The sequence below is a fragment of the Misgurnus anguillicaudatus genome, chromosome 4 (genome assembly GCF_027580225.2).
Source record: "Misgurnus anguillicaudatus chromosome 4, ASM2758022v2, whole genome shotgun sequence".
In the NCBI taxonomy this organism is placed as follows: Eukaryota; Metazoa; Chordata; class Actinopteri; order Cypriniformes; family Cobitidae; genus Misgurnus; species Misgurnus anguillicaudatus.
The window spans coordinates 13,872,942-13,884,971 of record NC_073340.2 but is presented as its reverse complement, the minus strand read 5'-3'; the positions used below and the strand labels follow the sequence as shown (position 1 = coordinate 13,884,971).

The window sequence follows — 12,030 nt, the reverse complement described above, 5'->3', positions numbered from 1 at the left end:
TGTGACTCTGTGAGTGAGAGTAAAGATATGGTGTGTTGTCATCTGTTTATCTGGAAGTCATTTTTCCATCTGACGACTTTTGTGTGTCACAGCAAATCTCTCTTCTGAGCAGATCGCTCTTCTTGTTTCACACTTTCTATTTTTACCACAGCCTTGAGATGTTTTTACCTCAGGTAACCACCCCTCTAAAGAGCTCTTTACATTGACATTTGTGCTGTAATCGTTTTTAATTGCAAGTTACATAAAAAAATCATTAGAAATGTTATTGTGAAACTGATGGTGGATTAGGTGCACTCACTGTGCCATTGTATTACACATGTTTTACAGAGATGCATCAGTTTAGTCACATTATTCATTGCATTATTGAACATTTAAGGTGAATTGAAGTGAAGTGTTTTGGGCTATGTCATGTAAATGAGCTGTTTCTGATTGACAAGAATGTTCACTGATGGAATTGAACACATAAAGGATGATGCTGTTTATTTTGTCTTTAGACCGTTAAGTTCTCGACATGTGTTAAATTTTAGAGTTTACAATGTGCTGAGTTTTATGGGTCAGGCTGAAGTCTCATCTCTTTAGACCAGTTGTCTCCAACATGGTGCCCATGGGCACCAGGTTGCCCGCACAGAGTCTGTGAGCACATTCTATTAATAGTCTCAATTGTAATATTTATTTATTGCACATTTTTTAATATTAGCTTGGATTCTTTTATGTATGTTAGCATTTTAAACAACAATAAAACATATCTACAAGTAAAATAAAGTAGAGTAGACTATATCAAAAAGTAGCCCTCCAGATTGTTTTATCCATTGAGATAGCCCTTGCTCACAAAAAGGTTGGAGACCCCTGCTTTAGACCACACCTCCTTACCCTCCCCTCCTCAGGCCACACCCCTCACCTTTATACACTGACTGGCGAAGTGCTACACAAAGCCCTTACACTTTTGCTTCCATGAAGAATAGGAACTAAATGCAAAAGTAATGACACATTTGAGGTGAGAAGTGTTATCTGTGTGTCACAGCATTCAGGGTTTCCAGTTGACTGATGTTTCTGCACCCACTTTTATTGGGTGACTGCACAACACAATGTTTGTCTACATGAGGGTTGCTTCTTAATATGCTTCCTCATTTCCTCACTCTTACGTCCTACATCCTACGACCCGGAAACCAGTCGAGCTCTGCCATCTTGTAAGACATCTCAATTCTTTACAGTTTTTCTGAATTGCTAAAACACTAAAGGCCATTCTCTGAATATCCAGTGCCCTTACACCCATTTGTCAAATCATTCACTCTTTTGGCTGGACCTTAAACAAGTTTAGGTAGTTAGACACTGTTAAAGGAAAACACCACCGTTTTTCAATATTTTACTATGTTCTTACCTCAACTTAGACGATTAATACACACCTATCTTTTTTCAATGCGTGAACTTAATCTTTGCACAGCGCATCGTGAATGTGTTAGCATTTAGCCTAGCCCTATTCATTCCTTAGGATCCAAACAGGGATGAATTTAGAAGCTACCAAACACCTTCATTTTAAAGACTGTTACATGAGTAGTTACACTAGTAAGTATGGTGGCACAAAATAAAACATGGCAATTTTTTAAGCGGATAATAAAATTAGAACTGAATTGTATGGTGGAAGAGCACTTAATTTGCAGTACTTCACCCTCAGCATGCAGTAACATCATCACTCCTGACTACTCCCCTCTCGCTTAAACTTCCTTCAATATTACTGCACCCGAGGTTGAAGTGCTGCAAAGTGCGTGCTCTTCCGTCGTACAATATACTTCTCATTTTTTATCTGCTTAAAAAATCACGTTTTGTGCCACCCTATACTAACTCGTTACTTACACTGCACTTTTTTTGAAAATATACTAATTTTCCAGCTCCTCTAGAGTTAAACATTTGATTTAGCTGATCTCAGGTGGCGCTACCACTTTTAGCATAGCTTACCAAAATCCATTGAATCTGATTAGACCATTAGCATTGCGCTAAAAAATAACCAAAGAGTTTCGATATTTTTCCTATTTAAAATTTGACTTTTCTGTAGTTACATCGTGTACTAAGAAGAACGAGAGAAATTTAAAAGTTGCGAGTATAGTTCCTAGTCTTATCTGAGTAGAAAATCACAAATTTAAATTTTCTGTCATTCTTAGTAGGCCTACACAATGTAACTACAGAAGAGTCAAGTTTTAAAAAGGAAAAATATCCAAACTCTTTGGTTAGTTTTTAGCGTGATGCTAATGGTCTAATCAGATTCAATGGATTTTGGTAAGCTATGCTAAAAGTGGAAGCGCCACCTGAGATCAGCTAAATCAAATCTTTAACTCTAGAGGAGCTGGAAAATTAGTATATTTTCAAAAAAAGTGCAGTGTATAGGGTGGCACAAAACTTTAAGCAGATAAAAAATGAGAACTATATTGTATGCCAGACCCGGAGATCAGCTAAATCGAGCATATTTTCAAAAAAGTGTAGTGTCCCTTTAACACTTTGTTTTAATGATGTTTATTAAGCAGTTGTACACAATATAAGCTATCTCAGTGTGTGTGTGTGTGTCGTATGTTTATACCAAAAATGAATGAAAACAATCTGAGAGGCAGATGATGAAGAGTATGATGAAGAGCAGAAGAAAATGCAGTTGACCTGTTTTCTGTGTTGTCAAAAGCGTTTATCCTCTGTTTACTGTACTGGCAAGGGACAAAAAGTTGCCTGCGATGTGGATGAAGGCTTATAGTCAAAACTGATGGTAAGGATGCTTAGACAGAATGATTTTTTTCATTGACTTGGTTTTGCAGTTGCACATTTGTTGAGTCCTGTAACATCATCTTCATTTTGAGTTCTTTGATATTTGGGATTGTGCAGTTGGACCGCTGAATCGTTACTGGATACAAATAATGCATAAAGACATTCAAAACTTATTATTACTGTACTTATAGTATAGCCTACACTATATTTACTAAACTAAACATGGTTGTTCTTTATAAACCAAATCATGCTTCATTTAAAACATTGTGGATGTGGCATTAGATGAAAATGCACCCATGAACTTTGTGTATATGAAATATTAATGAACAATCATTTTGTATTTTTTAGGCTTGAGAACCGAGGTGCGAGAGGACCTTATTGTTCTTCAAGGAGTTATTATTATTAATAACATTATATTTACTTCTGTTGTGTTATTCTTAAATAAGAAAGCTGAGATCTTTCAGCAGAGAGTAGTGTGTATGTACAGCAATGGTAAATTGTGTTGTTCTGTCTATAATGCAGCTCTTCTGGTGGTGTGTTATTGTGTCGAGTTGTGGGTTGTGTGTGTTTTGATTTGCATGTTTCTTTGAAGATGAGCAGAAGTGTGAAGTTTAGTGAAGCTTCTTCTTTCTTCTCTTCTCTCTGCCGTTGATCTCTGATGTTCTGGCGTCATGATTTACTTTCTGCTGAGCTGCTCTGTCATTGCATTGATGGTTATCACAGGTAAAATAATGGTTAAAATTTTGTTTGACTATGTTTGTTCTTTCTGGATTCGTATAAAAGACTCTGGAGTAGATCTGCTCGATGACATGCTTTATAACAATGGCTTTAAATGAAGAAAAGAGAAAAAGCTTTTTTACAGATTCACTTTGAAAATGTTTGTAAACGTTTGTCGTTTAACAGTTAGTGTACACTAGACTTGTTTTCAGTGTTGTTTTTTATTTCCATCTGTGAGTGAAAGAGGAAGTCTCATCACTTCATAACAGCAAATAATATTCAGTCAAACACATGAAGTTTATAATAACACTTTATTCGTTTCATTCATCTGATATGTTTTAGCTGAAGGACAGATCCAGGTGTTTCAAAAACCACGTTTCTATGGTGTTAAAACCGGTCGGACCGTGATGATTTATTGTGTGGCATCAGATCCATCTCTGCCTGCTCGAGTGGAATGGCTGAAAGCTGACAATTACCTAGATACACAAAAAACACTGAAACCAAATGAGAGGACCGTTATGATGGAGAAGACGTCCAAGAGAAACGCCTCCATTACCATAAAGAAAGTAGTTATTGATGACAGCGGCGTTTACTTCTGTAAGCTGAACGAGACGCAGGGACCAGGGACTGAACTGCGGGTGTCCAGTGAGTATCAATTTGTTATAAATGTTAGAGATGATTGATGTCCTCAATACTTATATGATATTTATTCTTCATGCAGGACACGGTGATCCCCAAGCTGTCATGAACAGATCTCGAGTTAAAGATGTTATCATCTTTCTTCAGGGCTTTCTGCTGATTTTGTGCATCGTTGTTCCTCTGGTCCAATTTTTCAAACTGGTAAGAGTCACACAAAGAGTGAATTGTGTCATGAATCATCAGCTGGGTTTTGTTAAAGGAATCATTTCATGTTCTCTATATATAAACTAAACTGAATTAGAAACAAACTCTATGTGATCCGCTTCAGTTGGGTAACAAAATGTTGTCCGGTTGATTCTTTCAAATCAAATGAAAACAGATGTAAGCACATAAAGGCCAATTTTTAAAGGAATGGTTCACCCAGAGCCCATATTTGACTCAAGCCATCCTACTGTAAGTGTTTATGACGTCATTTCGTCGGCTGAAAACATTTAGAGTTTATGTATTCTGACTCTTTGTTATTTACCTCTTAATGTGTTCAGCTGAAAAAAAATGAAGTCATAGGAAGGCTTTAGACTTTTCAAGGACATTATGGGCCCATTTTAATGTGTAGGTGAACTATTTAGAAAACAACATTTTTACATTGTTGACTTTTTTGTTATTGGCACATAATACAAACATTCCTCTCTTGTGTTTGATCTCAGGAGAAGAAAGAAGATGCAGATTATGAAGAACCTAAGGACGATCACACATATGAAGTGAGTGTTGGAGTTAGTTTGGTTAGGTTTGCAGGTTTACGGTTGGTTGGACACTGCAGTTATTGTAGCAGATAAATAACAGGAAGTGAAATCGCACATCCTCTACACAGTTTAATACTTGTGTTGTTTTTCTGATGGGGTTCAGTCTCTCAATTAACATTGTTTGAGAAATGCTTGAATGCTTTATATTCAATATTAATGTGATGAATACTACAGAAGACGTGATAACGGTTATAGAGATGATACACTGATTATGTGGCTCTTTTTTTTAAAGGGGACATATCATAAAAATTTTATTGACTTTTTGCATGTTTAAATGCTATAATTGGGTCCCCATTGCTTCTATCAACCTAGAAAATGTGGAATCCAGTAGGTTTGTTTTGGTAAACCATTCTTTGCAAGCGTATGAAAAATTTGGCTCCCCTTGTGATGTCAGAAGTGGATAATACTGCCCCTTAAAGGGATAGTTCACCCAAAAATGAAAACTCTGTCATCATTTACCCACTTTCATGTTGTTACAAACCTGTACACATTTCTTTGTTTTGATGAACACAAAGGAAGAAATTTTGAGAAATGTTTGTAACCAAACCGTTTGTGGACCCCATTTGCTTTCATAGTAGGGTCATTCTACAGAAAAGGTGGAATTCGGGTGATGAAAATCTGCTTAAATGAACTTCTTTCAACATACCCAAAACTTCTTTAATAGCATTAATTAACTTGTCAAATCTATGAATCCGCAAAACGGTGAGCTTAATTTATTTTTAACGTTTTAATACATTTTAATAAAGAATCCATGAGTCATTTATTTGTCATTTGTGTTACCTGTGATTTAAACAACATTAATGTTGATACTAAATATTTTTTCTCACTATAGCTTGTGTATTTAGTTAAAGGTTGAGTAGAGGAATGATAACAGCAAGAAAAATTATTGATTATTATTATTGGTTTAATTAAATTCTTAATCTTTACCCAGCATTGTATGAAATTATTTGATTCTCAGTTTGACTTTTTTCTTTAAAACCAACAAAACATAAATATTCAACCAAAAAGGCTTTGATGCAAAGACTGAAATATCAACAATGTCTTACATCCCATAACAACAACAAAATATTACTAGAAAGTACAAGAAAATACATTCATAACACCAAAACTTGGTTTAACACCAATGACACAATGTAACACCAATGACAAAATTAGAATATAATAATAGATAATGAATATGATAAAACTTAAAAAATGTTCCATCTTGTTTTGTTTTTATGCTTTTATGTTGGTCAGTTAAAGGAATAGTGCTTAGGAAGTACTCATTAGAGAAGTAACACCAATTACGGTAACACCAATGACGGCAACACCAATGACAATTTACAAAAAAAATTATATTTTAACAAAATGGCTGCCATTAGCCATGTGCTATTTCATCAGAGATGTAACAATCACATACTTATTCAGTATAATGTATTTTTAATGTAAAGATTAACACTCCCAGCTATAAAAAAAAAAGTAACACTAATGACATCCAAAAAAACTTATCTCAAAATTCTTAGATATATCATGATATTTTAGACAAATAAGGTAAGACATCTCACAAACCTTTTGCCTTCCTCCACTGCACTTCTTTCACTGACCTCTTGACCCATGAAAAACTTCAAAGAGCTGATGCATTGTTTCAAAATAAAAGTGCTTTGGGTAGGGTAACACCAATGACATAAATTTGGTGGACAAATATTTATTTGATATTATTCATATTAATAGTGTATTTTTTACCATTTCAGTGTTGTAGTAAATTCATACAGGGTTAAAGGTAAATGTAAATTAGGTTTGTTTTATAAAAAAACATGGTTTTAAATAATAAGTACACAGTTCAACTTCCATGTTTGATCAAAGAGACAGGGCAATTTTCAGGACCAGACATTTAAAAAAAAGGAAAAAAAAGGAAAAAAAAAGAAATTTAAATAAATAAACTCTCTCATCGTTTTAAGGATATATTTATTAAATATATATCATTATGGGATTATTGGGTCAAATTAAATGATTAAGGCGTCTGCAAAAGCAAGGGACAAGCATTTCCACCTTTTTTGTAGAATGACCCAGTAGGAATAAAGCATACTATGGGGTCCACAAACGGTTTGGTCATAAACATTTCTCAAAATATCTTAATTTCTGTTCATCATAACAAATATATTTATGCAGGTTTGTAACAACATGAGAGTGAGTAAATGATGACAGAATTTTTATTTTTGGGTGAACTATCCCTTTAATCTGCACTATCCAACCACGGCACTGCCATTTAGTGCAGAGATCAGCTCATTTGCATTTAAAAGGGCAACAACCAAAAATGGCACATAGTGGCAATTTCAACATGCTATAATAAATTATCTGTGGGGTATTTTTAGCTAAAACTTCACATACGTACTCTGGGGACACCAAAGATTTATTTTAAATCTTAAAAAAGTATTTTATGAAATATCCCCTTTTGAATATGTTACGTGGCTTATTGTTTCAATGTGTAGCTTTGAAGAAACATCATGTGGTTTAAATGTGTTCTTCCAGGGTTTGGAAATTGAACATTGTGGTGATGTGTATGAGGAAATCAATGCTGTGGCGGCTCAAGATGCAGATGCAGATGCAGATGCAGTCTGGGAAGTTGAGTCTCCAGACCAAGAGTGAGAAACAGAATTTATTGATCCACAACCGCCAGCACCTATAGGACTTTTTATTATTTTTACACAAGCCCAATTCTTATACATTTATATGCTAATACATGCAATGCATTCAACTTTTTTTTGTATAGGAAATGTTTTTACTGTTTTATTCTTTGTGTACTGTATGATGATTTGTGTCTGTTAATGTGTCATTATGAATGGTGCTCTTTGCTTAAATCACTATAGAGGATTATAGAGTTTGTGTGTGTTTAACATCTCTACTTTCATGTTACATAACTGTTAAAATAAAGAGAATCATAGACTCAGATGTTCATCATATAAATCCAGTTATTAGCACTGATAATACTGAATCTGTTTTGCATGATAGTGACTCCTTCTCAGGTTTGTGCCGATGATCTCTGTTTATCTGAGTGAACCAGAAACAGTGAAGAGTTGCAATAAATATTCCTAGATTAGAAGATGTAAACGTACAAAGTGATAAATATGAAGAGGAAATAGGCATAAAGTGAAGTAAAATGAAAGAGCGCCATCTAATGACGATTTAGACAAAGCGACAGTGGTGATCATAATCACCTCTTTAAATTTCCTAAAGAAATCTCAAAAGAAGATATTAAAAAATGTAAATGTTTATTAAATGCCAGCATTTTTTAAAACATTATTAATATATGACAAAATATTGTTAGTACATTTATACAACAAAGCTAAAATAAATAAAAATTGAAATAAATAGACATAAATAACATGAAATTATTGCACAAATAAATGAATAAATACAAATAAATAATTTGCATAAATATAAAGTTTAAATTATTTGAAATGTTAATTATTAACAAATTATTAATACGAATAAAACTAAAAAATAAGACAATAAACAACAACATGTAACAATAAATAAAAGTAAACAATGCATAAAAGTATTTTTGATGAAATGTTCCTATTAAACAAACTACTGCATCATAATAAAGAGAAAAGTAAAACCACTGAAATTATTGTTTTTTTTTCTTTAAGTTATCTTAAAGTGTGTGTAAAGAGAAAAACTCCAGCTGTTTTAGGAGGCTTATAACTCTCCTTCTGATGATCTCCCAGCTTTTATCTGAATCCTCCTGATAGAGTAAAACAACATCATTAACATCACTTTAACTGTACATGAGCTGATCATTCATGCTAGATACTACACTTACCGTCTTCACTTCAGTCATTTGTCTCAGTCTTATAAAATACAGATGCAACTTTTTGTTCCTCTTCATTTTAAAAGTGCCCTGCATAAAGGAGAAACATTCAGACATATGGTGAGCTATACTTGAACTAGTGTCGCTGATATAACACCTATGGATTAAAAAAGAAGACATTTTTACATGAATGTTTATTTCATACTCACACATGATCTCAGTCCATTAATCTGCTCATTAATGATATTTAAGAAATCATCTATTATTTTATGATCCCAGGGTGCAGATTCAGCATCCTCAAAAAGACCAGCGATCTCCTCTAAAGTCTGAATAATGAAGAGAAGCTGTTTGTCGGGCTGAGGAGAAAAAAACAACAATTCTCAGGATTTGTCCACTGATCATAATTCATTTATTCAGTCTTATTAAAGCCAAAAGTTTTACTGACCTCTGCAGTCTTTTGGTTGTTCAACAGTTCATGTGGGATGGGGTTAATGCCTATATGGCCCTTAATGATCCTCTCCCCCTACAAAACATTTAGAAATGTAATGATGAACTTCAAATGAAAGTATTTAATGCAGACAGTATCATACAGTTTCTTACAGTAAATCCCATTGGGAATGTATGAGTTACTGACAACTTCTAGACTTTTTCAACACTTTTTCAACATACTGTAAAGAGTTTTAAATGCATATGACCACATACTCAGCTTGGACTTTTTGACATTTCATGACAATTCCCTTTAATCTAATATTGATAAGAAATTGAAATCTATTAAAGTTAGAGTAACACTCACCATCTTTTCAATCAGATGTAAAGAGACTGTTTGATGCTGGAGGTATTTGTGTTTAATCCACATACAGCTCATCACAGGACAGATGATGCACACTGACAGCATGAGACACAAGAGCATTGAATGAGGAGACATCCTGAATCCACTACACTTCACTCGATACTCCTAAATACATGCTACTGTCTTTTTATGCTGTCTGACAGCAGTTTGGGATTTGCACCTGAGATTTCGCTTTTCAATTATAAGGTCATTAGGCTATAGCTACTAGAAACTGAAGCGTGCGGTCACACCTGAGTGACCACGTTGCGCAACACCCTTCTTCAATACTGCTCAAATGTGTACAGTTTAGTATAAAATGCGCAACACTTCATTTCTTTATTGATGCATTGTAAACAAAATACGAAATGGTTATATTTATTTTCCTTAAATCTAATAGATATCGTGTCTCGCGAGATATAAAATACAAAATACTGTCATGCTGTACACAACTTATTGGTACATACATTGTATTGTGGATATTTATTTTTTGCAGCCTTATACTGTTGTTGTTGTTTTTTTATTGAATATCATTAACAAGTATAAAACACATTTTTGTTCAATGCCACATGAACATGAGGTATTGCTCACACATTGTTCACAAGTTATCAGAAAAGAAAATAGAAAAAAAATTACAAAAAAATGAGTATTTTTAAAATATTATATGTTTTCTGAGCTTTTTTGTTCTTAACTTTTTTCAAAGCGGTACTGTATAATTTGAAATCATTTATAAAATGTGACAGGTTTGGTTTACAGAGGGCCCATTTTGTATGATACTTTCCTAATACAATAAATAGCTGTATAATATATTGTTTATTACTTTCCAGATGATCTCTCTCAAAATAAAAAAAACACATCAAACACATCAATTTCTACCACACGACCCAATTTTCTGCTAATATCATTTTCCACATCTTTCCAGAAAAGTCTTGAGTAGATACAATGCCATACTGTTGTTTCAGTGTGTGTGCGTGCGTGGGAACGTAAATTCCAAAGCTGGAAACGAGAGAAAGTGAAATCGAAAGAAATGACGTAGATCAGTGACGACATATTTTTTTACAACTTTATGGTAAGCTGTTTCTCTAAGACTTAAACAACATAAAAAATGTACGCTACAAAATGTTTTAGATGTTTTTTAAAGGTGCGACTCAAAATTACGTGCTTTTAATATGTTTTACTGAGTTAATATTTCAATGTGTGCAAACCAAATAGTGTTCTTTCTTTTTGTTTTGTCATTGTGATTATTTATCAATGATATGTTTTTCCCTGAATTTATATGTAGGCCTAATACGTTCCCCAATAAAAAAGTTGTAGCATTAAAATTAGAAAATGTAAATAATAAAACACACATGAATTAGATATGCCTCAAATTCTTTACATTTAAGGAATGTTGCTGAGTCTGTTGTTGGAAATCGGCGACAAAATAAAGAAATTAATAAAAAACATAAGAGAGTTTTTTTTAACATAAGAATGTCTGAACATAAGAATAAAAACTGAATGTATTTAAATTAAAAACTGATGACTATATGGCCAACATTCCTGATATGGTCAAGCACCTGATTATAACAAAAAATGCTGTATTTAATAGATTTATGGACTTATGGACACACACACGCACACACACACATTTATATTTATTTTAATCCCACACGCATTAAACATTACGATATGCATAATAGTGTCTTTAAAATAAATAGAGGGTATACATGACCGTCGGCGAAAGGGACTGCGGTAACGCCCACTGAGTGGCAAAAGACAGAGCGGCAGCATTTGAGTACAGCGTGACATCAACAAAAACACGGTGAAAACGCGTCTAAATGGGGAAAAGTTGTTGTGCGATATACTGTACTAACAGATTAACAAGAATTCGGAGCTATCGTTTTACAGACTGCCAAAAAACACCGAAAGGAGAAGTAAATTGATCGTTCATTCCAACATCCACAGACCACAGGTGGGTTGACAAGTTGCTAGCGTCACTATCAAGCAGAGGTTTTACTTTCTACTTAAACGTATTTTTTTCAAGTATTAGTTTTTTATACGTGTTTTTCTTTGGAAAACATACATTCCAAAGCATATTATCATAATTTTTACTCTATTACATTTCATAAATAATACGTTTTTGTTTTACATTTAATATTTAAGTACATTAACGTACTTTACACAATTTAAATGTAATTAGGTATTAAATAAATTTTAATATGCAATATTAAAGAATACACAGTATGATTCTATGCTTTAGAATATAGTGAAGTAATGTTTTCCCAATACAAACACCCTAATAAAGCACAGATGCTTGGTAAATGTAACTAAGTATTGTCCACCTCTGCTATCAAGTCCAACTAAATTCAATTTAAGCTGATAATAGTCAGTTTTACTGGCATTTTCGCTGCACCCGATATGAAAACCAGCCATTTTGTTGAACGTTTGCCACTCAACAGGGCAATTTCCGGGCTGGTCACGTGGATAAGATTTACTCCTCCCACTCTTGTGTCAGTTCTGTACAGTCAATACTG

The 12,030-nt window shown here is 33.7% G+C and overlaps 2 protein-coding genes across 3 annotated transcripts; one reads left to right on the top strand and one right to left on the bottom strand.

The window, feature by feature from the left end:
- Positions 1-3,109: 3,109 nt before the first annotated feature.
- cd79b (CD79b molecule, immunoglobulin-associated beta) lies at positions 3,110-8,146 on the top strand. Its single transcript, XM_055175220.2, has 5 exons — positions 3,110-3,468; positions 3,805-4,107; positions 4,184-4,302; positions 4,806-4,859; positions 7,410-8,146. The coding sequence occupies exons 1-5, from the start codon at positions 3,417-3,419 to the stop codon at positions 7,524-7,526; spliced, it is 645 nt and encodes a 214-aa protein (XP_055031195.2). The 5' UTR covers positions 3,110-3,416; the 3' UTR covers positions 7,527-8,146.
- A 74-nt stretch (positions 8,147-8,220) lies between these two features.
- Positions 8,221-11,962, bottom strand: ifnphi4 (interferon phi 4). Of its 2 annotated transcripts, XM_055175222.2 has the most exons (6): positions 11,893-11,962; positions 9,485-9,576; positions 9,137-9,214; positions 8,901-9,047; positions 8,704-8,781; positions 8,222-8,625 (listed from the first exon to the last, which is right to left on the bottom strand). In XM_055175222.2, the coding sequence occupies exons 1-6, from the start codon at positions 11,927-11,929 to the stop codon at positions 8,536-8,538; spliced, it is 522 nt and encodes a 173-aa protein (XP_055031197.1). In that variant the 5' UTR covers positions 11,930-11,962; the 3' UTR covers positions 8,222-8,535. The 2 variants fall into 2 exon arrangements, with proteins under 2 accessions (XP_055031196.1, XP_055031197.1); XM_055175221.2 differs by lacking the exon at positions 11,893-11,962 and having other exon boundaries at positions 8,221-8,625; positions 9,485-10,882.
- Between the last annotated feature and the right edge of the window lie 68 nt (positions 11,963-12,030).